This window comes from Zootermopsis nevadensis, unplaced genomic scaffold (genome assembly GCF_977971745.1).
Source record: "Zootermopsis nevadensis isolate Lab colony 2312 unplaced genomic scaffold, Znev_1.0 Znev_ptg000061l, whole genome shotgun sequence".
Classification (NCBI taxonomy): domain Eukaryota; kingdom Metazoa; phylum Arthropoda; class Insecta; order Blattodea; family Termopsidae; genus Zootermopsis; species Zootermopsis nevadensis.
The window spans coordinates 22077334-22104910 of NW_028259192.1; the positions used below are offsets into that span (position 1 = coordinate 22077334).

The 27577-nt window shown below is 38.6% G+C and overlaps 3 protein-coding genes and 1 long non-coding RNA gene across 7 annotated transcripts; 1 reads left to right on the plus strand and 3 right to left on the minus strand.

Annotated features, from left to right (window-relative positions):
• The first annotated feature begins 181 nt into the window (after nucleotides 1-181).
• Nucleotides 182-3698, plus strand: SCCRO (defective in cullin neddylation 1 domain containing SCCRO). The gene is made up of 5 exons (XM_022065130.2): nucleotides 182-337; nucleotides 454-667; nucleotides 1247-1415; nucleotides 1699-1912; nucleotides 2428-3698. Exons 1-5 carry the CDS (start codon nucleotides 335-337, stop codon nucleotides 2608-2610), a joined length of 783 nt encoding a protein of 260 aa, XP_021920822.1. The 5' UTR covers nucleotides 182-334; the 3' UTR covers nucleotides 2611-3698.
• Nucleotides 3699-3894: 196 nt separating this feature from the next.
• Nucleotides 3895-6350, minus strand: LOC110830344 (uncharacterized). 2 transcript variants are annotated; one of them, XM_087340754.1, is made up of 3 exons: nucleotides 6132-6210; nucleotides 4895-5222; nucleotides 3895-4054 (listed from the first exon to the last, which is right to left on the minus strand). In XM_087340754.1, the coding sequence occupies exons 1-2, from the start codon at nucleotides 6156-6158 to the stop codon at nucleotides 4911-4913; spliced, it is 339 nt and encodes a 112-aa protein (XP_087196880.1). In that variant the 5' UTR covers nucleotides 6159-6210; the 3' UTR covers nucleotides 3895-4054; nucleotides 4895-4910. The 2 variants fall into 2 exon arrangements, with proteins under 2 accessions (XP_087196880.1, XP_087196881.1); XM_087340755.1 differs by lacking the exon at nucleotides 6132-6210 and adding an exon at nucleotides 6252-6350 and having other exon boundaries at nucleotides 3896-4054.
• Nucleotides 6351-7128: 778 nt separating this feature from the next.
• Nucleotides 7129-10501, minus strand: LOC147871262 (uncharacterized). Of its 2 annotated transcripts, none has more exons than XR_015532506.1 (3): nucleotides 9764-10501; nucleotides 8503-8768; nucleotides 7129-7943 (listed from the first exon to the last, which is right to left on the minus strand). It is a non-coding gene; the product is annotated as an uncharacterized LOC147871262 (long non-coding RNA). The 2 variants fall into 2 exon arrangements; XR_015532505.1 differs by having other exon boundaries at nucleotides 9578-10501.
• A 141-nt stretch (nucleotides 10502-10642) lies between these two features.
• On the minus strand, nucleotides 10643-19423 carry LOC110830356 (arylsulfatase B). Of its 2 annotated transcripts, none has more exons than XM_022065162.2 (7): nucleotides 17978-19423; nucleotides 14920-15079; nucleotides 13995-14221; nucleotides 13153-13408; nucleotides 12419-12576; nucleotides 12091-12226; nucleotides 10643-11681 (listed from the first exon to the last, which is right to left on the minus strand). In XM_022065162.2, exons 2-7 carry the CDS (start codon nucleotides 14945-14947, stop codon nucleotides 10918-10920), a joined length of 1569 nt encoding a protein of 522 aa, XP_021920854.2. In that variant the 5' UTR covers nucleotides 14948-15079; nucleotides 17978-19423; the 3' UTR covers nucleotides 10643-10917. The 2 variants fall into 2 exon arrangements, with proteins under 2 accessions (XP_021920854.2, XP_021920853.2); XM_022065161.2 differs by lacking the exon at nucleotides 17978-19423 and adding an exon at nucleotides 15887-16170.
• Between the last annotated feature and the right edge of the window lie 8154 nt (nucleotides 19424-27577).

The following is a 27577-nucleotide window of genomic DNA, read 5'->3' on the forward strand; positions in this document are numbered from 1 at the left end:
TAGTGTATGTTTATAAGGGCATTTGAAGTTTCGTAGTTAATTTGCTGTTAGTAATAGTTCCGATCACTAATAAAATTGAGAACAGAAACTTGACTGTTCATTACAACTGGTCTAAGGCAAGATTCAAAACAAATATAAATTTAATGCTGCCTGTAGTTTCTTGGTATTTGTCAGCATATCCGCCAGGTGACGAAGAGTCAGAAAGAAACTAAAACGTTACTTCAAACGCTTCCGTTCATTCATTTTGGTATTTTGGAATACCTGAAACATGCGCACTTTCATGTCAAGGGCAGTGTGAAGTGTTTTGGTCTTGTTGACCGTAAAATTTACAAAAATGGTAGGATTAGCTATGATAACAACAATTATGTAGCAACTAGGTTGGAACTCTTGATATTTTAACCAGTTTCATAGTTTTTAACAGTCATGTGCACTGATTTGTTTCTTCTCTTGCAGCATAAACTGAAGTCTTCACAGAGAGACAAGGTCAAGAAATTTATAGCATTTACCCAGACGGGAGAAAATACTGCTATATTTTGTCTGTCTCAGAACGACTGGAAATTAGATTTGGCTTCAGATAATTATTTTCAGAATCCTGATTTATACTACAGAGAACCAAAGATTTCAGTTGATAAGAAGAAATTGGAGCAGCTTTTTGCAAGATATAGAGGTTCAGTAATTAAAATCTGTGTTTTAGATTATTTTCTAAGCCCTATATTTGTTCTTGGGTAATATGCCTGAATACAGCAATAGAATATATAAGGTAGAATGGTTTATACAGTACTATACATATCTGTTGACTGTATGTCTTTACCAGTTTGTCCATATGCTTAAAGTTTGCCCTAGAAACTTAAGCTACTACACAGTTCTTAAAAAAAGTAATTTAATTTACTCTCAGCTATAAAATTTTAAAAAATCTTTATATAGGTTATCCTTGCAAAGTCTATAATGAAATCAATTTGGGCAATTCTACAATTCTGTTTGTTTATAGTTACATCAAGGAGGTTACAGTGGGATGGACATGAAGTTTGAATGGGGGTAACAGTAATTGTGCAGAGAAATGTAATGGGTTTGTTAGAAGTTTATATGGATACTTAAAGGGCAGTATGACCAAATTTCTACAGCTGATAACTGCTTACTGACTCACAAAAAAGTGTGGTACATACTTCAGATATTTGGGTTGCAGGATTTTTTCAATATGTGATTTATATGTAATTATTTCTTAACCTGTTACTTTATCCTGTTGTAGATCCTGGTGAACCGGATAAGATAACAGCAGAAGGAATTATGAGGTTTTTAGATGACTTAAGTTTAAGTCCAGAGTCTAAGCTTGTTCTGATCATTGCGTGGAAGTTCAGAGCAGCCACACAATGTGAGTTCACAAGAGATGAATTCATGTTGGGCATGACAGATATAGGGTAAGTGCCAGGTGTCTCTCCCCCATTATCATATATATATATTTTTTATTTATTTATACCCCCTACCCAATACATGTTTTGGAAGGATCCACCTGTGATGCTGCTGACACAGTATTCCAAAAGATAGATTGTAATGCTTTTATAAATCCTGTGACCTCTGTTTTATATGTTTTGAATGGCACCATTAAATAACCAAAGAATCAACCAACAACCACGTTGTCATGAAATCATAAAGGGGACAATGGAAATTAAGCTTGTGTAACGTATTTTATATCTGTTTCAGTTGTGATAGTATTGAAAAGTTGAAAGCAAGACTGCCTTCGTTAGAGGTTGAACTGAAGGATCAGTTCAGGTTTAAGGACTTCTACCACTTCACATTTAATTATGCAAAGAATCCGGGTCAGAAAGGACTTGACCTTGAAATGGCAATTGCTTACTGGAACATCGTCCTGCAAGGAAAGTTTCGGTTTTTAGATCTCTGGTGCAAATTTTTGCAGGTAATGTGTGTGTACGTATAAATTTGATAATAGAAGTTCAGCGAATAAGTTATCTACCAGAGTGTGAGATTGATGAGTGATCCAAACGTGCGCATATTGTTATCTTCAGCTATATTTGTTATTGTATCATTGTTTCGGATTTATCTGAGTGCCGTTCACTGATAAAATTTCTCGTTGAAGAAAGATCATCTCAAGAGATCTATAATTGTATGCTTTACTTTCGTGCAATCCTCGGGTTTTATTTAAATCCGTTGATTTGTTTCAGAAATCAAACCAACTTGTACATTGGTGGACAGACATGATATCCACATTATGCTTTTGTTTTATACACTTTCTGCAGAGAATGAATTAAAAATTAATTCAAAGTTCTTAAAAACCACCATCAGCACTTGAATGTGAAACAAATCAGCTGTGACAGGAATCAGTAACTGCAAGGTGGATTAGTAGAGAATTACAGGGAATTAAGATGAGGTACATCGTGCTCGTTCTTTGTACGCCATCTCTTTTCCCCACAGGAACATCATAAAAGATCAATTCCAAAGGATACGTGGAATCTGCTGTTGGATTTTGCAATGATGATCAACGATGACATGTCCAACTATGACGAGGAAGGAGCGTGGCCCGTTCTCATCGACGACTTCGTCGAGTACGCGCAACCGATGGTGTCGTCTTCGGCACCTCACAGCACGCAAGTTTAACAGGACACAGTTGATTAGGTGTAATTAAAAAAGAGTTGGAACAAAAAAAAGTTATGCGACCTGTAATCTCTTATTTCATCACCGGACGCGGAACGCGGGATTTAACTATCGTCATCGAAGGAAGAAGACGTCGAGACGGAGAATTATATCACCAAGTGCGGTACTTAAAATGCAAGCATGAACAACTGGTTTATAAGATTATTTTGATTGATTAAACCCCAAGTGCAGTGCAAGTAGGAGACAGAAAGGGTGTTAAACGGCAAATCTCATCTCGTACGGCCAGCGTCAGGTGAAAAGATGTTTCTTTGGCACTGTGTGACGGAACAGGTCCTAAGGGCGCTGTAGTTGTGGCTGTCCTGAAAGTGTAGCCAGCATCGCGAGAACTCTCGAACATTTAAAATGTTTTATATATATAATGCGGAGATGGCACGGGGCTCAAGAATGTAACTGGAAAACTTTTTTAATTGAGAAGAAAGAATAAAGACTTTGTAAATAATGTATAAAATAGATTAATTAACTTTTTTCCTTTGTTTTAAAGTGAAATTCGGGTTGCAATGAATGCTACGTAGAATATTTTTTTACGTAGTGAGTGTGATTATCCGTTGTACGTTATTATTTACACAAGGAATATCTGTCCATTAAAACTGCGGTGTGTTTCGAAAGAAACATTTTCGTTCGTGTCCGTTCTAGTTTATATAAATAAAACTTCTTTTTTGTGACGGATACTGTTTGTATAAATTATACTTTTGTAAAGAAAATTGAAAGTGAGTTATGTTTTTCTTTAGTTTCTGTTATGATGCCAATATTCAGTCAGTGACGACCCGCTCTCGTACTTAGATTTTATAAAATGTGGATCACGTGCGAAATTGAAGATTTTCAGACGCAAGTCGTATACTAACGATACTCTTCGTTTACTTTTGTTATTTAAGACAAAATACAAGTTGTAACAAATGGACTGTTAGAATTTTTGAAAAACTTCAGATTGTAAGCAAAATCTGCTAATCAGAATTAGCTTAACGAGTCACCATAAACAAATGATATATCACTTGTGTATTTAAAGAATATTCAATAAAGAATTTTAATAATAATTTTGGGACTTGAACAGACAGGTAATATTTTGAGGTTACGTTTTCATAGTTGGGAGGTTCTGAGGAATACGTCAGCATGGCCTGCAGCCATGCCAAAATGCAAACCGAGTACTACTTACAAAAATACCAAGCACTGATGCATTATGACCGTAAGTAACTGTCCTTTGGACATAAATCATCCGTTTATCTTTTTCCTCTACACTGTAATAAATTTCTTTTGGCTAGCCATGACTTTTATTTCATTAGTGTTTAAAATTATGGTACATAATAGATAATTGAGGTTATGCACTTCTCACAAGAAGCAAGAACAATGCTCTCATTTGTGGTGTCGAATTCTTGAGTTACTCGCCGGCTTCCTGTGAACAAATACGAACATGCTTCAAGTACATTTTTCTCCTAATTATGGTTTTGTAACACATAAATGCCGTTCATAATTGTCGATGTGACGACGTACGGACTTGTAGGTAGACACCATCGTTTCAAAGAAACATACTGTCTCCATCTTCAGGAATTACGTCCACACGGTACCACAACCCAGAATAACATCGACGCCTTATTTATTTCGGTTTATTTTACTAAGCGAATTAATCTTACCTGACAATCAGAATTCCGACCATAAATTGTACGTGCTACTCTGTGACATTCCTTTTGAATATGCTATTGTTGACACCCCATCGGATATTCGATTGTCAGGTGTGACATTCAGTAAGGTCGTATAACATTTAAAATTAGATCTTGTCGTCCTCTGAAAACCCCTCCCTGCAGAAAACGTCCCAGAACATTTTATCAGAATATTCTGGTAATCTTTAAACGTTATCACAAAGCGCATATTTCAGAGCTGTTGGTTTCCTGCTGTATTCTACTGTGAGAAATAAACACGCATCCTCTGACTGGCAGCATTCCATTGTCACAACCATAACGCTAAACACGGTAGTAATCAAGAGGGAGCTAGCTCAGTCGATAAAGCGACTGCTTATGTGTTCGATTCCTAGCAAGTTCGCCACACGTCCACCTAACCTCCTACCCAGCTGGCACCGATAATTATTCCTCGGGGATAATGCGGCTTGAGCAAATACCTGACCACTCACTCCTATCAAGTATGACGTTAAGAATACGTGGAATTTTATTTCCATTCGCCCTGACATCGTGGCGACCAGAAAAAGGAAAAACTTAACCTGTACCTTACTTAAACTTACATGCGTCACATCGTGTTTAAAAAGTTGGTACCCCGTAGACTGATTGCGGGGTAGGAGGAGGGCTGAAAGATGGGGGAGCATAGGAGGTGACTGGAGTTCGAGGAATAATATGGAACGTGGTCGGGTTGGGAAAAGCCAATGGTGAAGGGGGTGGTGGGGGCGGTGGTGGTGGTGGTGGTGGTGGAGGAGGGGGTGGGGGTGGTGCCGGCGCCGAGAACTGAGACACGGACTGTGGTGCCGGTGGACCGTAGAACGATGCCGGTGCGTTTGAAATTGGAGGTGCATACTGCGCAGTCGCCAGAGCGAGTAGAATCATCAGGAATCCAGCCTGAAATCACACAGAATGACGATGTTACAGTTGTTAATACTACTGAGCTTAAAAGGTTCAGATTCAAATTGTTTAGGAGTTGGCAATGGCAGTAACGGAAGTCCATGTTCATTTGTCTACTGGCAACAATGATGTCTCGATGTAATTCAAAATCATATTATTGTTTTATTGAATAGTTGCACATTTATAAACATAACTGAAACATTCCTTGAAAGCTTACAACACCTTCAACACGTTTCATGTATTGTTGTTTCAACAATGCGTATGAATTAATATCATTTTGATCACAAAAACATTTCCTTTGGCAGAAAATGGAATCGACTCTCAGCGTACAATCGACTTTTTTTTTTACACATCTCTCATATCGAATTCGGTCAAATGAAAGCTGTTAAATTTGATCCAATAAGTACACCGAATTTAATTGCTAAGTAGACCCTGATTATTTACGAATGAATCTATCAATTCTGTTAATTTTATAAGTTTCGAAGTACTTTCACGAACAGTGTCCACGTTTAATGTTTTACTGTGGAACCTCGATATGCCGCGCCTCGTTATACCGCGGCAGTGAACATGTCCTTCAATACGATTACATATCTTTTACATGTTTCACATATAACGCGGGTACTGAAGGTGTCCCTCAAAACCCGCGTAATATCGAGGTTCCACTGTACTTAATTTTTCCAAGATTATTATATTTAAACCTTCATGCAACAAAGTCATTTTTGAAAATAATATATCGCGATTATGATAAGCTGATAATTGCTCACACATCCAAATAATTACCTAAATTTTATGGAATCTAAATGTTCGTTACCAGACCCTATCTTTAGCCAAATGAATCCAGCGCACAACCTCCCACCTTAGTCCCTAAAAGATCCATTTTAATATTATCCTTCAATCTATACCTACGTCCTTCGAGTGACTTCTTCCTTTCATGATTTCCAACAAAAATTGTGCATGCAGATCTCTGAGAACGTGATACAAAAGTAATTGAGTAAAAATGCAATTTAAAACTGTGATTGAACTCACTGTTGGAATCATCGTTGGTGTTTTTCCGTTCGCTGTCCGATCAATTTGTGGTGAATTTTATGTCTGCAAGAAGATTTAAGGGACCTTTTATACAATCAAGAGTCCTTGATCGAAAACCTTTCACTCTGCCACATTGCTATTTTGTCGAAAACGGAATAACAGGATTTGGGGGGGAAACTACGATAAAAATCAAGTAACCGATATCACAGTTGTTGAAAAACATAATTCTTATAAATCACAGTGCAAGAAGCGGGTAGCATCTATTATTTTCCTTCGGGGTTTGTTTTTATGCCGTCACAAACCTGTTTTCGACTCAGACTTCCATTCGAAAGTTCTTAAATCTCGTCTCCAATTCTCACACCTCGCTCTCCTCACATTTTTACTTAACACCTCGGCTTAATCACGTATTAATTATTACGTTATTTAACGATGTTGTTTCAACTGTAAAGGTTATATGATGTGGACATGTCCATGTATGACGAGCGGATAATTATTTCGCAGAAGTGGGGAGGGAGGGGGGGGGCTGTTTGAAAATACTAATAAAACATTTGTCTGTAGTGGCTCAGGAGAACCATGTAACCATGGCAACCCGAAACCCGTCTGAGCGCTTGTCATTTCTCTAAAAGGAACAATATTTTACTCAGTACCCTGTTCTCAAACGCCCTTTAGATGAGACACCAAATTTCACACGCACATAAAACAAACAGACGAAAGAATTTCAAAAAAGAGTTGTTCTTGAGAAGCTTATGGTCGCTCAACTAGTCAAGTTGTTCCCCGTCTCTCATGGAACACGAAGGTTCATTACAGTGTTCACAAAATCCCGCTACCGGTCCATATCCTGAGCCAAATGAATCCAATCCACGCCCTCTAACTAACTTACTTCCAACTCAACGTTAATAGCACACTTCCATCTACTCCTAGATCTTCCGAGTAACCTCGGAATTATGATGATGGATTACGGATTGGAAAGAGTGTGGATGGAGGCTAATATGCCCTATTATGTCTGGATAAACTGTGGAAATCCACAGAAAACGTGGGTCTCGGACCGGTATTCAACTCCAGATCCTCCCAAATACGAACCACTACCACACAGATTGGTTTCTATGGGTTAGAATTAGGATTTATTACAAATTAAACAAGGTTTATTTCACGATAAACTTTCTAAGAATACAATGAACCATCATACACACTGAAGACATTTGTTTCAGACGAAAGAGTAAAAAGGAATTAATCTCTCACACAAGGATGAGTCAAAAGTTTGCCATGGTGGGTAAAGCTTAAGTACTTTCCTGTCGTTTTGAGGTTATAATGTGTCATTCGCATTGCCAACGAATTTTGATAAAAAATCTTTCGACGAAAAATCCAAATATATTCAGACCTTTAGATGCTATTTCCATATAAATACATTTTCCCCACGAAGTTCCTTGGATTATTTTTCACCTTAATTAACTATAATGTTTAATATTTACATTACAGGCCTACTCGTTAACAACTTACTTACAGATTTTGAGAAAATTTCGAAGTATTAATGAACGCAGAAGGAAAGTAAAAATCAGTCTTTTCGTTTGAGTTACGTACTTCGGCGTTCTTCTGTTTAAAATTGTAGCAAGAAGTTTCTAGAATGGGTTGAGCAGGAACTTATCAGCGATAACACGCTGTCGATACCGCATGATAAACTGAGCCCTCGTTCATCTGCAAACAATGGACACATACACACAACAATGAGAACCTAATCCTCTATGAAATATGATTAAATGGGCGGTGTCAGGGATATAAATGCATTGTTGGTTCCCAGAATATATTTCAAATTACATTTAGTTTAGCAAAACCGTCACTTCAGCCTTGGTTTCGTGTTTAAATTATATGATCACTAAACGCGTCTTGCAAAAACATTCTGAAAATTGTTTTTCGCTTCATGAACTTTGGAACTTGTAACCTTTTACTCTGACACCAGCGAAATATGAATGTAGGTTCGCTTTGTCCTTTGTAAACATGCCATAAAACCGTCTTTGGTTAAGTTCCAGAGAAAGATAACTGAAAGTTGTCCACGACACTCGATCTTGGCTCAAACTGAAATACTTTCAAGTTTAAAGTAAGGTTTAATACATTATTAGGTGGTTACCAACGTTTCGAAGGGTCATATCGCCTCAATCTTCGAGGTGAACAGTTGGTAACCACCCACAAGACCACACGGTGTCACAATCGACATCTTTTCTGCCGGCATAACCTCAAATCTTTGAATTATCGGTACCTGCTACTTCTTGAAAATGGCGTTCCATACTGAGACGACGGTGGTGCTGAAAATACGGGGGCGAATTCCCAGAACGGCCCGACATGAGCCTCAGCAGGGGGTATCAGGCTCCACTCCCCTGTCGTCTGTGGTGGTATGAGGGGTGCGAAGGGCGGGGCAGGTACAGGGGGCCCGTACACCTGCGCTGGAAAAATGGGGGGATGTGTTTGGACGGGTGGGGCATACTGGCCCGATATTAAGGTTGCGAACCCCAGGATGAACACCGCCTGAAAGTAAATGAATCTTTAGTTCAGCTCGACCCTTTGAAGTCAGAGCTCGTCTAAATATTACATAACAAGTCGGTCCGTACCGCGAAGAAAACACTGCACTTCACCATTACAAAGATCGACTGGTTAACGCTGTTTAAGGAAATAATCGCTGTTTACATTGAGAATCATAGTTCGTCTGATTAATATTAAAGAATTCAGTCCGTACCGCGAAGAAAACACCGCACTTCACTATTACAAAGATCGACTGGTTAACGCTGTTTAAGGAAATAATCGCTGTTTACATTGAGAAACATAGTTCGTCTGATTAATATTAAAGAATTCAGACCGTACCGCGAAGAAAACACCGCACTTCACCATTACAAAGATCGACTTGTTAACGCTGTTTAAGGATTTAATCGCTGTTTACACTGAGAAACATACGAAACGAAAAATAGACAGTTTCCGGTCGTTGAAACAGTCGGGACATTCACTTACCGTCGGGCTTCAAAACATTTAATCCAGTCACACTCTACTTATTTAAGATTAATTTTAATATTATCTTATAATTTTTCGGGGCGTACAAAGTTTTTTTTTTCCTTCTGTAATCTAGGTACTTCAGAAATACTCCATTTTATAATTTTAAATTAATTACTAATCTCCATATTCTTCTTGTCTGACATCGCTTTGGATCAAGGCATTTTTATTAAACTTGAGGTGTACGTGGCGTATTAAATTTTTAATTAAAACGATAAAATCTATAAAACTGGCAAAGCGATGTCACCTACAACTTTCATGTAACCTTCAGATTAGAGGTAAATACCACGCACAGCTGGCCTTCGGTCAGCGAACATCTTGCAGTTCCTGGAACTCTCTAGTCTTAGCTTGTTTTCCTCAGACGCACCAAAGTTTCGCTTTGTTATTATAAACAGGGCGTGGCACCAGCGAATTCTCTTCTGAAATACATACGTCCACAACCAGAAACGTTATTGCCGTGAAATTGTCAGTGTACTTACGATTTGCATGATGCCTTTTGATGTATCAGGAGAACCTCCTTTGATGGAATGAATTATTTGAGGGTAAGAGAATCAACTTTTATAAGTGCACCGATTGTTACAAAATGTTTGTTTTGATGTTGTTATCATAACAACTGTTTCCAAAATAGCAGAGATGTTGCATTACAGTTTTGTCACAAAGGAAAGTTGTGGATTTCTTGTGCGTGGAGCAAGAACCAAACATTGCAATGCAAGTTACATAAGAGCAGAACGCAAATTAAATAAAATAAATATCGAATATTTCGATAAAGAACATCATTTAATATTTTAAATATTTTAAATGTTAATTATGTAATATTTTAATATTTAATAAGAATTTATTGTGATTAGACGGACAAGATTTAATATATACTTAATATAAACAGAGCAGCCCTAACTCATATTCAATTTCCTCTTTTTTTTCGAGTTCCTTCTTTCTATGCTTCGTCGTATTTATTTCGTTCTTGTCTATCTTTTCCTCTTCCTCCCCTTTCATTTCGTCTTTCCTTTGTTTTTCTGTCTCCCTTTATCTCTACTTCATTTTCGAGGGAAATTTAAAAAAGTCGGGATATTTTCGTTGTATGACTGGCAACACTGCTAAGACCCCTGATATGCTGCGAGTGTGGTTCATTTGCATCCCATTTGTGCCGAATTAGTGTGGTGTAAAGATGGCTACGAGTGACATTAATGCCCAGTCTTGCAGCCTCACTTTTAATAATTCCGCGCTCAACTTTAAGACACGTATTTCGCCCCATCTACTTTCCCCTCAAGCATAAACAAATTCGAATTTCATTTAAGCACATTTCCACTTCATTAAAACGAAATATAAAACAGCGGTATAAAAATAATTATGACACACAATTGAAAACTTCAACTTTTATTAAAAATTTTTACATTCTGGGCCGAAAATCGTGTATAAATTCGAGACATTTCGTGGTTTACCTCAGTCGCTCTAGGCAAATGACGAGGCATTACCTGAAAATTGGGATTCCTACCACGTCCTTTTCGATTCATGATCTGTTAATCATCCTTCGCTACATAGGCCTAGCTAATGATAACGTTCATAAATAAATGGAATGATCAAATTTGTTTGATCAAGACAGCACACAACATCACCTACAGACAAAAGTTATTTGTTACGTTCTGTTAAAGCTATTCATAGATCGATCACACAAACATATTAATACGATACAAAGGATCGATACGTAGACAGGCAGAGACATCTTTGCGGAACTCCCTGACACAGTAGAGTTGGTTTTCGTGGTTGTATCGGTCTTTGGAATGTTATTTACATTTTCGTCATCAAGCCAGCAAACCCAAGTGTTGTTAAACAAAGCTGGATTTGAGGCTCTGTCTACACTTGTAGTTAATTCAGGAACCATTTCAGCTTTAAACCTTTCCAGTCTATTCTTCAAATTCTCAACTACGCCCGGATGTTTTGAGGCCAAGTTAACGGTCTCGCAGGGGTCTTTCTCTAGGTCAAACAGGCAATAATTCCAACAATAAGGACCTCCGATATACAACCTCTGACTCCCCTCACAACTGACCATAGCAACTGTCCTCATTTCTTCAATCTTGCCAATCAGTTGTTCCATTGTTGACGTCGTTGTGTTAATATTCAAAGCCATTATTGCCTTGGAAACAGTGCTGTTAATGACTCTAGCGCTATCGTACGGAGGATTTGGCAAGCCTCGTCCGTCTTCACCATAAAAACCATCATATACCCCATGACTCGATGTAGATCTAACAAGTTTAAAATTGCCGTTGATGATTCCTTCCATGTCGTCCAAATCGCCAATGTTCAGTAACGTTTCATTACGAGGGATATCACCATTATTCCCCATCAAAGATGGCCACTGATCAACTCCATCTATCTCGCCCAGTTTGTCAACCTCACCGCCTGAAATACAAAAAAAAACTCTTTCTGAAAATGTGGGTTTCAGATTTATTCAAATATGAAAATCTGCTTCCAAGACAGCACTAACAACACCATGGTACCACAGGAGTGATGTTTTCACATCATTAATACCATTCTGCATGACAGTCTACTGTTATACCGGGTGTCCCACTTAACGTGGAACCCGCCACGACAACATACCACAACAGCAGCGAGCGAACTACAGTGAAATGAGTTAATCACAACGCAGAACATAGCCCTCGCATCTTAGTATGTGAGTTCCGAGTTTCGTGGGACGCCCTGTATAATGACGCGTTGAGATCATGTGACGATTAATGCCATCTTGTGCTGTCAAAGGAAAGTAATTGTGACGTTAAAATAAACGAGCAATTTGAAGTAAATTAAACTTTACCTGCCATGGAATAGATTGTTGGATACCAGTCCGATATGTGCATCATCTGCGTTGATAACCTTCCCGGGTTTTGAAGTAAAGAACTCCAGACAACGGCCACTCCCCTGACCCCACCTTCGTACAGCGTGAACTTCATCTAATATAATACGTAAACCATCGTTTATAATATATAAAGTAAATATTTCACAGTCAAACGATTTGAGGAGTTTTCAGAGAAAAATTATATTATTACATTGTTCAAATAAAATTTATGGTTCTTAATACGTGTGATGTTAAGTTAAATGTACGTTTTACAATAAAGTGCCCTAATGGTGACTAAAACACTTACCCCTCTAAGTGGCCAATTGGAGCCCCAATTTTGGAGCTCACCGATTGTCGGAGCCCCGTTATCTGTCAGGAACACGATGATGGTATTGTTTAGAATTCCTTTATCCGAGAGAGCGGACACAATCTGTCCCACCGAGTCGTCTAACTTCGAAGTCATTTCTGTAATTAACATTCATCAGTATAAGAACGTATTTGGTTCAACTAACGATATGTTTAATCTATTCACCGATTCAACTACAGGCATAAATAGTACAGTACCACCTCAATGTAGAACAGTTCAGAAATTGATTGATAATGCAATCAAATCCCCGGCCTTTAATGCAACCCCAATTTAATTTCCGTATGGTGGTCTAGCGGTTAGAACGCTGGCCTTGTAATCCTGGGGTCTCGGGTTCGATTCCCGGCGGTGCCCGAATTTATAACTTGTGTTGGGCAAGGCCGTGGTCTAGGCAACACGGAGTTTTCCTCCGGGGGCTTCTTCCCCGGTTTCTCCGTGGCATCCCAACAATTACTCCATTCACACACAGAAGAAGGCAATGGCAAACCACTTCTGGATCATCTGCCAAGAACGTATATGAACATGTCCCAGTCCGAGAAAAGGATCGAAGGATCCTGTTCATATGGACCTGTCGTCAGACAGAACACTAAATAAAATAAAAATTAAATAAAATTCACAAGAGCCCACCGTCAGTTCCTGTCTTAAGCCAGATGACAGAATGTGTAAAATTCACGCACCTGAGAAGATTCTTCTCTGAGTGTCTGGGATGTAGCTGAACTTCGTCAGGGCTTCTTCAAGGCTTGGCACCTCAAGTAACTGCGTGTTTCTAGCACTGTGAACTGCGAGATGGGACACTTCCAGGAACAAGGGTCTGCTCGTATTATGTTGCAAGATAAGACGGACCGCTTCTCGCGTGAACACATCAGTAGCGTACTTTCCTTTCTCTGCCCACGACACGTTCATATCACGGCGGAGGTCGTAACCTAGAAAATCCTGCAAATTGATTGTTTCGGGTTAAATATGGAAACTTGCACCTTAAATGGTCGACTAACTTTCACGAAATTTTTTGCCATATAAAACCCACGAATGCTCTGTGAGCGATATGAGGGTATACAAAAGTTAAAGCAGCTGGTATACATAGTTACCACTGACCTACAAGATTTTTTTTTCTCTCATCCAAATATTTTATAAGTTTCGTTTGAATTATATGCGTTAAGATATATCAAAATAGCAACAACAAAAAGTGTGAATGGTTACAAAGCCCCATCTTATTCCATCTACAGCATCGTCTCCTGACCCCACCACGACGTAGCAAGCCGCAGCATGGACGAATGAATACAGCGATGTTGTCAAATTGATATACGGACGTCAGATGACAATGTGTGCGGTCAGAAGTTCAAAAGGTCAGCTTGTACACCCCGAGAACATCAAGAAATGTCATTGTAGTAAACCAGTATTAAAGGAATAGAGCTGGCAACGTACCTGATAAACTCATGGCTTGGCAAATGCTGTCTGGCAACAGCGACTCGATAAGTTTAAGGTCACATGAACAACAATTTTATCAGCATTTCATACTAACGTCTTGGTCTATCATGTAGTCGAAGTAATCGATATATCCATTCCAGTACCCGAAATGGGAATCGAATCCTCGTCTTGTGGGCGTGTATTCGGACCGCTGGCATCCGAGGTGCCATTTTCCCACAAGCCTCGTGATATAACCGAGGTCCCTCAGCCTTTGGGGCAGGGTAGTCTCCTCCAGTGGCAGTCCTCGGGGTTCGCCACACCTCAGAGGTCTGCCTTGCATCCCTGCAACGTGAGAAATCACGTTTTTCCCCCATTCAAATTAGAGTAAACTTTCGAAAAATAATTACTCTTCACTCCTAATACCCTTAATTCATTAATGATTCTTTAGCGTGTTTTATTTTGCTGACAACACTCAATTTTCCAAACGTTTCCTTCACGAATTTGTGTTTTTCATCGGTGCTGATATTAATTTATCGCAGATATCGAAAATGTTTCAAATAAAAAAAAAATTGTAGATTTAATCTAATCTGAATATGGAGACAGTACGTTCCGCCGAAACGTTGCTGTCTATCTACAAGTTTACATAGCGTGACAACTGAGAACAACATCAAAACGATAATGAAGGTTCGGATTAAGAAAGGTATGTAATTTATTGATCAGCTGAACGACTACAAGCTTCTCAGAGAGAGCTCTGCTCCATGGTGTGAGTCAGCTGTTTTGAAACTATCCAATGAACCGAGTTAATTCTGGAATCGGCTTAAAATCCTGGTAATGTCATGAAGGATATTAAACTTCAAGATCTTTGACCTACGTGGTTTAAAATAATAAATTAATAATTGTTTCTTCAATTTCATTTATTACCCGAAATAAAAGGACCACCTACGTAGGGACTTGAAACATCTACTAGGATTATTAATCGTTTATCTCGACATCTGTTTCGTGGCATCCAACAGAGAAGACGCTTGCATATTTGCACATACCTGTTCTGATAGGATATTTCCCTGTCATGAAAGCAGCTCTAGACGGCGTGCAAATAGGTAGTGTGTAATGGCGGTTCAGAACGACGCCGTTGTAAGCCAAAGCGTCGATGTTTGGCGTAGGGATTTGGTCTGAACCGTGAAACCCTACATCATTCCACCCCTGCAAGCAGAAAGTCCCACATAATTTGAAACAAAACAAAAAATACACTCCGCTGGAGTATGACGCCCTCCCTTTGAAACCGAAGGCTCGTCTAAATATTACTTAAGAATTCAGCCCGTACCGCGAAGAAAACACAGCCCGTCACCGTTACAAAGATAAATTTGTTAACGCTGTTTAAGAAAATAATCCACGTTATGCTGTGAATCATGCGAAATCCATAAATAAACTATGGTCAAAAGCAGAATTATACATTGTTTAAGCAGGTGGTACGTATAATTACCTCCAGACTTTAAATGGATAACGTAGGCCTGTATAACACATCGATGGGTGAGAAAGTTTTTCGTTCTAAAGACGCAAAAACAGATTGATTTCTAAATAGGATGCTGAGAAGAATATTTTAAACTATGAGACGATCAACTGGAAGACACGACGAGGGGCTTCATAATTTGTAATCCTCCCCCCCCCCCTCCCCGTAGCACTACGGCAATAGAATTAACGAGGATTAGATCGCAGGTTATGTAGCAGTCATCGGAAAATTAGCAACAAATATAAAATTATAGTGTGATAACCTGAAGGAAAGAGCTTATTTGTTAGAACTAGACATCGATGGGATAATATGGTGTGAGGAGGTAGAGTGGATTAAATTGGCTCAGGATAAGTTTCTGTCGCGTGCCCGTACGAAAATGGCGATAGATTTCATAAAAGTGGCGGAATTTGGACCAGTTGAGGAGAGATTATTCTCAAAAGGAGAGACTGCTTAGTCGACTTCTGACGAGAACTTTTTTTTAATAATGAAATTAAGCTTACCAGGTCATCAGCCATAATTACGACGACATTTGGTCTTAAAGCGACACACACTGAAGACGTTATTAACACGGAGATCACGTCGAATGATGATAACGTCCATGCCATTTTACCGATGAAGTAAAGAAATTTCAGTAATCAAATACGAGCAGTCGCCAATTTCTCATTAATTAAAACTTAAAATTACTGCACAGTCTACATTACAGACCACACCTGGTATTTGCACGTTTTAAATGTAACCAACTTCCCTACTGTAGTCCTACCAAATGACGTACAATTAGTCACGTGACATGTGCATTACTTGCCAACTTATTGTCTCGTAACCGGACTGATAAGTCCTTCCTCAAGTGCTATAGCAAACAGCTTGTTTGCTGAAGAATGACAACCACTAATTGTTCTGAAGTCCGATTACATTTTACAACAGACACTAAAGATTAGCACCATTGTAATTGGGAGTGCCTACTAAATTTTAAATACATTTAACACTCGACTTTAAGCTGGGCCAACTAACGCATTTTACAGTTCAATTTAACGTATGATAAGGAAGTAGTCTGAACTACAAACCTTAATACTAAGTCTGCACAAATTCAGTGTAATTTAAACTGGATTAAAGTAAATGCTGGCAATTATAAGATCACGTATTTTATGGTAGAAGGATAAAAGACTCGTTTGTATACAAGATTATTCTCTACCTACACCCAGAGGCGAAATTTCTTCCATTATTCGTGCTTTCCAAATCCTCTTTCTTGTTTTTTTTTTTAAATATACACGCTGGCCTTGTAATCCTGGGGGTCTCGGGTTCGATTCCCGGCGGTGCCCGAATTTATAACTTGTGTTGGGCAAGGCCGTGGTCTAGGCAACACGGAGTTTTCCTCCGTGGCATCCCAACAATTACTCCATTCACACACAGAAGAAGGCAATGGCAAACCACTTCTGGATCATCTGCCAAGAACGTATATGAACAGGTCCCAGTCCGAGAAAAGGATGGAAGGATCCTGTTCATATGGACCTGTCGTCAGACAGAACACTAAATAATAATAAGATGAGGTGGTCTAGCGGTTAGAACGCTGGCCTTGTAATCCTGGGGGGTCTCGGGTTCGATTCCCGGCGGTGCCCGAATTTATAACTTGTGTTGGGCAAGGCCGTGGTCTAGGCAACACGGAGTTTTCCTCCGTGGCATCCCAACAATTACTCCATTCACACACAGAAGAAGGCAATGGCAAACCACTTCTGGATCATCTGCCAAGAACGTATATGAACAGGTCCCAGTCCGAGAAAAGGATGGAAGGATCCTGTTCATATGGACCTGTCGTCAGACAGAACACTAAATAATAATAAGATGAGGTGGTCTAGCGGTTAGAACGCTGGCCTTGTAATCCTGGGGGGTCTCGGGTTCGATTCCCGGCGGTGCCCGAATTTATAACTTGTGTTGGGCAAGGCCGTGGTCTAGGCAACACGGAGTTTTCCTCCGGGGGCTTCCCCGGTTTCTCCGTGGCATCCCAACAATTACTCCATTCACACACAGAAGTAGGCAATGGCAAACCACTTCTGGATCATCTGCCAAGAACGTATATGAACAGGTCCCAGTCCGAGAAAAGGATGGAAGGATCCTGTTCATATGGACCTGTCGTCAGACAGAACACTAAATAAATAAATAAATAATATAGGTCTTGATGCAGATACAAGTCTGTTTGGACAACATCGAAAAAAATTTCGAATAAAAACCTACAGAATCATTTTTCTCTAGACGTTTGGTGGCGACAGGTAAATGCTACAAACGGACGGTTTTCCAAATACCTAGCGGACATCTCATTCTGATGTCCCATAACACTTCAGCTCCAAAATATTTAACCAAAATGGATGAAGGAATAAGATATACAGTGGGGAGGACACACAATGAGATTTTAACAAAACAGTGCATTTCCTCATTAACAACACAATTTATTCTATGATTATAAACAAATGTCTTCTGATACATATAATCACCTAAAAATAGAAAAATTAATATAAAAAAATGTTGAATTAACTAGGCAGTAGTAACAGGAGAATAAAGATAAGTGCATCATAAAAAGTTGCAATGTTTGAATTCCTCACCAATCGCGATTATGGCGATCAAATTGAGGATTGGCTGGACACGGAATATGGCGAGTGTGGAAAACCCAAAGCCAAGAAACCACTTCACAGACCTAGGTACAGATGGAAGTATATTATTAAAGTCAGTCTTAAAATAAGATACTGGACTGGACTGATTTCACTCGGAACATGGTCTGTGTTCATTTCTGTGAACACAGACCAGCCATTGATACAGAAATCTTAAACATTTACAGAGAATGTTCTTCAGTGCTTCTACTCTCATGATTTAGGATGTAGTCAAATGTATCAGATTATGCAGCACTAGACATGAAGCTTCGATGGGAGAGGAAATTTTGGTGCGCCGAATCTTGGAAAGCAACCACTTGGAAGACCAAGGAGTAGATGGGCAGTGAATGGAATTCGCTGTACATTATATCTAACGACAGTCTTCTGTATTATCAACGTGGAACTTTGAATTCTATCGCACGGCTAGTCACAGTAAAGAATAACTTTTAAATTCCATTGCTGTATTACGGTTAGTACATTTCATCTTTTATTGTAAGGAGTTTAGCTCCCAGTTTTAATTTTGCCTGAATTTATTAAATATTTCTATGCCTTCAGCCATGATGAAGAACTTTGATACGTCAGATTTTTTTTTTTACACTGTGATAACTCGCAAAAGTGTTGCCCTAGGGAAAAAGATATTTTCGGGTGAGCTACTGGTAGAAGTTTGGAATGAACACTGCACGTATCTGTCAAAGAAACATCAGAGGCAAAGTTTTATTCAAGTTCAAAATTACGACAGCATTCAGCAAAGTCGATCGAGTGCTCGACTTAGAAATTACAGATTTTGTTGGCAGTTACCACCATTTCGGAGAAACAATCACACCCCCCCCCCCTTTCAAAATAAAATACAGGGGCCACACATTCCTCCAAAATGTCAGTAACCACTTTCACAACACAAAAGACCTGAACCCACAATGCTTAAGTATCGGAAGCAACTTCATAGATAACTGCAGATTGGGAAAAACCAAGGAAAGTAACTCAGATCGCTGTATTATACCAGTTAACTTCGAAATACAAATAATTAATTGGAGAAACATTTTAGGTACACTCGCAATCAAGCAAAAAAAAAAAAAATTAATTATTACGTATTATATATTTTATCCTGCTTTGGCCAAAGAATTATGCATGCTTATGTACCAGACCACCAAATAAAGAGTCATTAAAAATTATTAGCCGCACTGATTCTACAACGAAAAACAGAGACTGCCACGTGCAAGATTTGAAAATGCGAAAGTAGTCGTATTACTATCAACGTCGCCAAATCAGATCGTCACGTACTGAAAGTCATCTTATCATCACAAATTCAACCGTATCTCTGGCAATTTGCATCCTTTATTATTAATACATCGCAGGATAAATACATGCGTAATTCTCTGTTCACCCCCTCGCCACGTTGAGGCACAGGACTTGGAGGGGGAGGACATGGCAAGCTGCAATTTCCAGAAGCACGTCCAAAATACTGAACTCGAAAAGAAATTCCAATCTCACTGTTACAGATTACTCCGAGGGACAAAGATTTTGCTTTAAGAAGATCCGCATTTATCAACAGCCATTCATCTTTCACCAGACGTGGAACCATCTGGTGGCTGTGTTTCAAATAAAACTTGAACAGAACTTGCAATTACTCTAAACATCCTGGTACCCTTCCCACCCCCCCCACCCCCCAGCCCCCCACCCCCCAAAATATGGCCTGTCGATCGAAAGCGCAGAGGGGTAAAATTTTTACGATGCAGAAAAACTGCAAGTTCTTTATATTGTATTTGCCTTTCAACAGCAAGTTTTTAGGACAAGTATTGATTAAAAAAAGTTATCGATGAGACAATGACAGACATCAGAAAATTAAAATACAGGCAGAGCCCGTATCAAGCCAAATAGCCAAGGAAATGGTATCAGCGAAGTTTTACTTCGCTGAAGTACCATTTCTTGGTTATGTCAGCTGATCGGGGGTCTCCGCCCTGCAAAGATTCAGCTATCTCTACATCCCACCACCAACACAACAGCGAGAAAACACTTTACAATAAAAATACACAAAAACATTCCTGAAACAGAAGAAAACAGACGACAAAACATATTTTGAGACAGCTGAAACTCGCGTACCACAGCCTGACACTTGTAACTCCATACCAGCTAACGTCACGTAACACGTTCACTTAATTACGCGTATAAAAAAACTGCTGGAGATCTGGAGACTCCAGTTGAAATTTACCAACAAGTTAGAGTCAATTCCTCTCTATAACGCAATTGACCACATTACGTAACGAATCTAAATCTACGGAGGCTGGAAAATGTTTTGCAACCAGACACATGATTCAATAAGTAGATTTTCTGGTCAAAAACTCTCAAACCTCAAAAACTGATGGACGTAGAATGTATGCAGGGTTAGCAACTTTCTATATATCTCAAGAACAATATTAATGGCGATAAACATTCTCATGATGCTATTTTGACATTAAAAATATAAAATTCAATATTAAAATAATTCTCAATCTGAACCAATTCTGAATTACTTCCTCTGATTCATCAATAACAGTTACAGCCAAGAATTTAACTTAAATCGAAATCAGAATAAAACACGTAAATATTAAAATCTAATATTTCTGGTGAGCTCAATCATTAGAACAAAGAGAGGAACCTCGGAGTATTCTAGGGCATTAGCAGCAATACTCTGAAGTAGGCATACACGCATTCTACTGATTTCCCCATCCGCGACTGGTATGGTTGGTTACACGGTCCTGGTTCTGTGGTACCCCCATAAAACTTGTCGCAATCCTACTATTCGATGAGGTCCCCTGATGTCCTGCGCTGTCCCACGAAGGCTGGCCAATTCTCTTCCCCTGACGCGTCCGAACAACACGCCTGCAAACCAACTGGCAGCAGTCAACTGTTCCATTGTCACTTCTTGTTCTGTGATTGTCACTGGTCATCTGGCCATTTTATTCCACAAGTACCAACGTGCTTACAACAGTGCAAATTTCTGTTAATTTTACTGTGGATTCATTCAAAGTACTCATTTCTGTAGAACAATTATAAATTTTAGATGTTATGTACGTACAAATAATTCTGTCACAGTAAAAATCGCCAATTAAGAGATTGTTCGCAACAACTTACTTTATGAGCCATGACCAGTCAGTGTTTACCACAAGACAAGAAACGTGTTCAAATCACTAATTGTTCTTTAGTGTATTTCTCACAATGCAGTGTTTGAACAGATATTTGTAAAAATAAAACTCAATTTTTTTACATAAAATATCAGACAAATCTTTATCCAGCAATTACGACATCTTCCACGTGAATTGGTAGTAGTCATTAAATAGGAATAAATTATGATGGCAATGACAAATTCATATGAAACATCAAAACCTCTAAAACAACTTTGTTTGTAATATACGAACTATGGGAACTTAACATCATGGGTAATTTTAGTTGAAGAATACACACCTGAATTTTATTGGTAGGAAATTACATCATAAAACTCAATTCCAAACCTGAGCTTCATATCACACTTATGAAGACACATTTTGTAAAAGTTGGAAGACTAAACTTCGGCACACAAGTGCACAAACTAGGCTTTGGCACTCTAGTGCGTAGACTAGCTTCAGCAAACTATTGTGTAGACTAATTTCAGCACCCTAGTGCGTAGACTAATTTCAGCACCATAGTGCGTAGACTAATTTCAGCACCCTAGTGCTTAGACTAAGTTCAGCATCCTAGTGCGTAGACTTACTTCAGCACCCTAGTGCGTAGACTAATTTCAGCACCCTAGTGCGTAGACTAATTTCAGCACCCTAGTGCGTAGACTAAGTTCAGCATTCTAGTGCGTAGACTAAGTTCAGCACCCTAGCGCGTAGACTAATTTCAGCACCCTAGTGCGTAGACTAAGTTCAGCACCATAGTGCGTAGACTAAGTTCAGCACCCTAGTGCTTAGACTAAGTTCAGCATCCTAGTGCGTAGACTTACTTCAGCACCCTAGTGCGTAGACTAATTTCAGCACCCTAGTGCGTAGACTAAGTTCAGCACCATAGTGCGTAGACTAATTTCAGCACCCTAGTGCGTAGACTAAGCTAAGCACCCTAGTGCTTAGACTAAGTTCAGCATCCTAGTGCGTAGACTTACTTCAGCACCCTAGTGCGTAGACTAATTTCAGCACCCTAGTGTGTAGACTAAGCTAAGCACCCTAGTGCGTAGACTAAGTTAAGCACCCTAGCGCGTAGACTAATTTCAGCACCCTAGTGCGTAGACTAAGTTCAGCACCATAGTGCGTAGACTAATTTGAGCACCCTAGTGCGTAGACTAAGCTAAGCACCTTAGTGCTTAGACTAAGTTCAGCATCCTAGTGTGTAGACTTACTTCAGCACCCTAGTGCGTAGACTAATTTCAGCACCCTAGTGCGTAGACTAATTTCAGCACCCTAGTGCGTAGACTAAGCTAAGCACCCTAGTGCGTAGACTAAGTTCAGCACCCTAGTGCGTAGACTAAGTTCAGCACCCTAGCGCGTAGACTAAGTTCAGCACCCTAGTGCGTAGACTTACTTCAGCACCATAGTGCGTAGACTAAGTTCAGTACCCTAGTGCTTAGACTAAGTTCAGCATCCTAGTGCGTAGACTTACTTCAGCACCCTAGTGCGTAGACTAATTTCAGCACCCTAGTGCGTAGACTAAGCTAAGCACCCTAGTGCATACATCCTGACTATGCGGTCTATTCCATTCTATCTTATCTGCTATTATCACTGTGTACTGGTCTTGTATTACTTTTTATGTATCCATGTTCCCAGGTGGAGTGCGCGCATTCCTCTGCCGAATCGGAGGTCCGGTACACTGCTAGAACACCGTCTCTGGAACAAATGAATTATCCAGTTAATCATTTAATAGAGACACAGCATTAATCAGAACAGGCAATTCATCATGTGAGATTCTCGAATGTCAAACTGAGAGCTATAAAATACTTAAGACGCGTTAAAAAGAGTTACTGTCCGGTAACGCAGGTGGTACACATAGTTACCACTGGGCTTTATATGATTAAAAAGCAACTAATTGTAATGTATTTTTTTTTTTTACAGTCTCGTAAGAATCGATGCAAAGAAAGCGATGGACAAGCGACCAACTTCCCAACTGCTCGCTACATGACTCATCCACCTCGTCCTCCTAGATTTGCTAACAACAACAACAACAACAAAGTACGCACAGCTGCACGCAAAGGTGGACATGGCAGAGTGGGGTGGAGTGCGTCAAATAGGGAAAAAGTAGCACTTCTTAAATGGGAAAGAAAATATCAGTTGTGTAACAACTGAAGACAAATTACAAATTTGAAATATTCTATTTTGAACTCCACTAAATTTAAACGCTTTACGTTAAAATCCTTGATTTCTAACCCCCCCCCCCCCACCTCCAAAATGCATAACAAAGCATGTAAAAATATATAACAAACTCATTAAATAAAGTGATAGACCTATGCATTAAACTTCACGAAATATTTCGAGACCTCATTGTTGTCTACCGTAACCATCTTGTGTCACATTGACGCACAACAATGTCCGACATAACGAAAGAAAAAGAGCGAACAGATTCAATTAAGACAATACGTTCACTGTAGAATGACCACGACAGACCGCGGACTATTGGTCTCCCATTAAAAATATAAATTACTAATGCCATACAAAGATAACCGAAATAAATATTTTCTACAACAAATTAAATTTAAACAGGAATATTGGAAGAGATTCTATAAAACGATATATTTTAACAAATACTTTAAAATGGTACGTCCTTAATTACAGCGTTATTAAATGTCTACTACATTTAAAATATTTTAATTTTATAATAAACGTTGCATTGATTAAGTACTGATTTTGTACGCAGATAAATTTAATGTAAAATTTCAACAGACAGAAGTCTTAACAAAATAAGGTTTCAACCCTAACAAAAGACATATCCTTACATCAAGAGCTTGGCGCAGGAATTCCTAGACCACCGACTTGTTTGACGTCTTCTCTCATCGCTTGCCCACGTCGAAGTTCTGTTCGCATTGCTTTGAATAGTACTCTTATGATTTTAGTACAGCGCACGCACGGGCACACACACACGCACCTGTACAACCCCTGACGTAATAAACAAGAGACACGTGGTGCGAGACCTGACATGTTACGGATTGTACAGACTAGTCATACAAAATGTACACACCTCAGAAGAAACAAACATTCAAATTGCTCTACCGTCAAATACGCCTGCATAAATATTTGAATATATCCAAAACGCCGAAGAAATTAATTATTAATTTAACTTTTCTTTATTTATAGTTTAATTCCTTGTCAATAGCTGAAACCATAAGCCTTTGAAGCTGCACGATTCGATGACTGATCAATACTTAATTATAAAGGATGTGTAAGAAAGAGGTCGTGGCCAAATTTAATTCTAGGTACCTAGTAATTCCACGGTCCGAAATTTGAACCCGGGACATTCCGAGTACGAAGTACCGCTCGACCGTGACGTTAGAATCTTAACCCGAATACTGCATCTTCACCGAGGGGTTTCGTGGTTTTATTCAGTCCCCACACCAACCAAATGCCAGTATATTACTTTAAATTAGGCCATGACCGCTTCCTTCCTAATCCTTTCCAATTTATAATTCACTGGTCATCCAGACATTCGACGATATATAATCTAAGTAGCTGACAGCTGTTAAATTAAACCATAAATTAGATTTTAGTGTGGTCAAATCGAGGGGGATGGACTTAACATGAGACACGCATATGGCATATGAGAAATGCAAACATAATTGTAATCGGGAAGCCTTAATAGCATAAACCACTTGACAGGCCTATGCTTAGATAGGAGGATAATATTAAAGTGGGTCTTACAGAAATAGAGTAGGAAGGGGTGGACTAAATTTATGTTGCTCGGGGTAGGGTCCAGTGATGGACGGCTGGGATCACGGTGATAAACATCCAAACTCCAATTTTGGATCAGCTCAGCTCCTGAAGTAGTATGGTTCATGCAGTTATGGATGGAAACCAATGTTTCTACGTTTTACGGTCATCCACTAAATAAGCGGTACACGTTTAAGTAGATAACTCGAAACGTCATCCTATTGGTGTCTGGAAGAGATTATCCGTATTTCTCCTACGCGTAATTTTACCAATAAATAATAAATAAATAATTTACAGGCATTTTTATAAAATAATGTACTGTATTAAAAATGATACGCAGGCCCTTGTAAACACGGTCTTTAATTTCTATTAAAGACATGAAATTAGAATTTATATAAAATATAGGTTAAACCAGTAGCAGAACATGATAATGAGATATGCAATGGCAGACAAAAGTGAGGTTAAACGCAACAAAAATGATAAATTTGATAGCCGATACCCTTTGTGTAAACACGACTAGACAAACAAAATCAAAACGCAGAAATTCGTGAGAAACAAATTAAGGTTAATAATATTATCTAATACATTCATACGTGTAGTGGCGTATAGAAACAGACTATCGCTGAATAAGTGACAATTTATAAACATACGAATCAAAGCGATTGACGTAGGAACAACAGTATCAGACATGTTGAAAATATGAAGGATTAACATGAACATACCTTAGTCTTATTTAAATAACAGGGCGGAGAATAACGTCGCATCTTCCTGTCTTCATAATGGAAGGCATTATTTCAAAATCAATACAAATATCAGCAGCAAATCTTTTTTCTTCAACCAACTATACTAAGAATTCTTAATGTTGTGAACAGCACTTTCCTAAAATGCCCGCCTTAAAATGGCTAGCAAACAACTGAAGAGCACCAAAACAAACTTGATAAAAAAACACTACATAACAAAATATATGGTTTAAATCACACTTCTATGAATATGCGAACTTCATTGCACTGAATCTCATATTTTATGTGCTTGAGGCAAACAAACGTCAACAGAAATAAAATAAGAGTCCGAACACCACCTACTTGAAATTTGGATGCATCATATGCCAACCAATCACATCGTTTCAATCCTCATGCGTCACGGACACAGACATGCAACGTAGTGCCGCGCTTACTGACCTCCCATCTATCCGTCAGAAATAGGTATTACAACGGGCGGTACGGTAACTTAATCGGTAATAAAGTCATCCACTATTCCACCTCAATTTCTATAACAAACTTCTTTCTAAAATTATGCACAATGTGCATGAGTATATTGCAATCAGTTTTAGTAAATATAATGCACGACTAATAAATACTCACCTGTCAGATTTATTCAAATGGTATTGTGGTGGCAAAAGACACACCTACACAAGGCATTTGGCTCATGAACATATATCAGGGCAGCATAACTGGTTTGCAGTAATTTTGTCTTCTCCATTTTGTGCCCTCATTGCATATGCATCATAAAACAATGCCTGTTAATACTTGGACATATGATGGCTTTTCATGCAACATTTCATTTTTCCCCACACTGTAGTACAAAGAAGTCTGCTCTAGCAAATTTTTATTTGGGGTGTTTTTAATTAAAAATATTATTTTTAGATTTACATAATCATTCATAGTATGCTTGTAACATACCTGGATTTGATCATAATCTATCCTTAATTTCATCAGCCACAACATGGTTTTCATGTACTATTACATACAAGAAACAAAATATGGTCGAACATGGAAAAAGAAGGAGTGATCTCCAATTATCACAATTACAGGAAATGAATCAGACTTATAAATGAAAAGACTATTAAAGAATTTATATCAGATCTAAGTAATGTAAACTGGAACACATTATTAAATAGTCACGATGTAGATTCAAAATTCAGCACATCCCTAAATATTGTCTTAAAAATTATGAAGCAAGTTATCTTTGGAATCAATGAATGGCAGTAGGAGTTTTTCCATAATGACTTACATATTCAAAAGTTTCATATCTAACAGCTTTCTCTAAAATATTTTATAATGTCATGTACAACAGAGTAAGTAACTTTTTTAAACTCAGTGTCCTTGCATGTGAACAATTTGGTGTTAGGAAACACCTCTCACCTGATAAAGCCCATTTAAATTTTACAGATACAATATTAAGTGCTATTAATAATAAAATGAGTGTTTGTGGAAGTTCTTGTTATATTTCTTAAGTATCTTATTATGTAAATCATGAATTATTATTGTCAAAACACATGGAATTCAAAATGCAGTGGGTCAGTGGTATAAACTGTACCTTATTATTATTGAATGTATATATCAGTCACAACTATGTAAATTAATATTTGTATTTGGAACAGGTATTGTATTTGTGCTATGGCATGTTCTGCATTCTTCGCTTGGGCCTGTAAAGGATCTATGCAAAGTAAAAATACAATAAAACATAACCTCTAAACTCTCTAACCCACAACAGTTATACGATAAGTATGGCAGATCAATAATTATCGGACATATTAATTGTGTATCTTTATTATTTGCACTTTTGCAATAAAAGTCTTAAGTACGGTTCTGGTAAAATATAACTACGTACGTGTGAAGTACACCTATAATCAATTGCACCCGTACTTATGGGAAATGTGAATCGAATATAGGGAATTTCAGTGTGGCATATT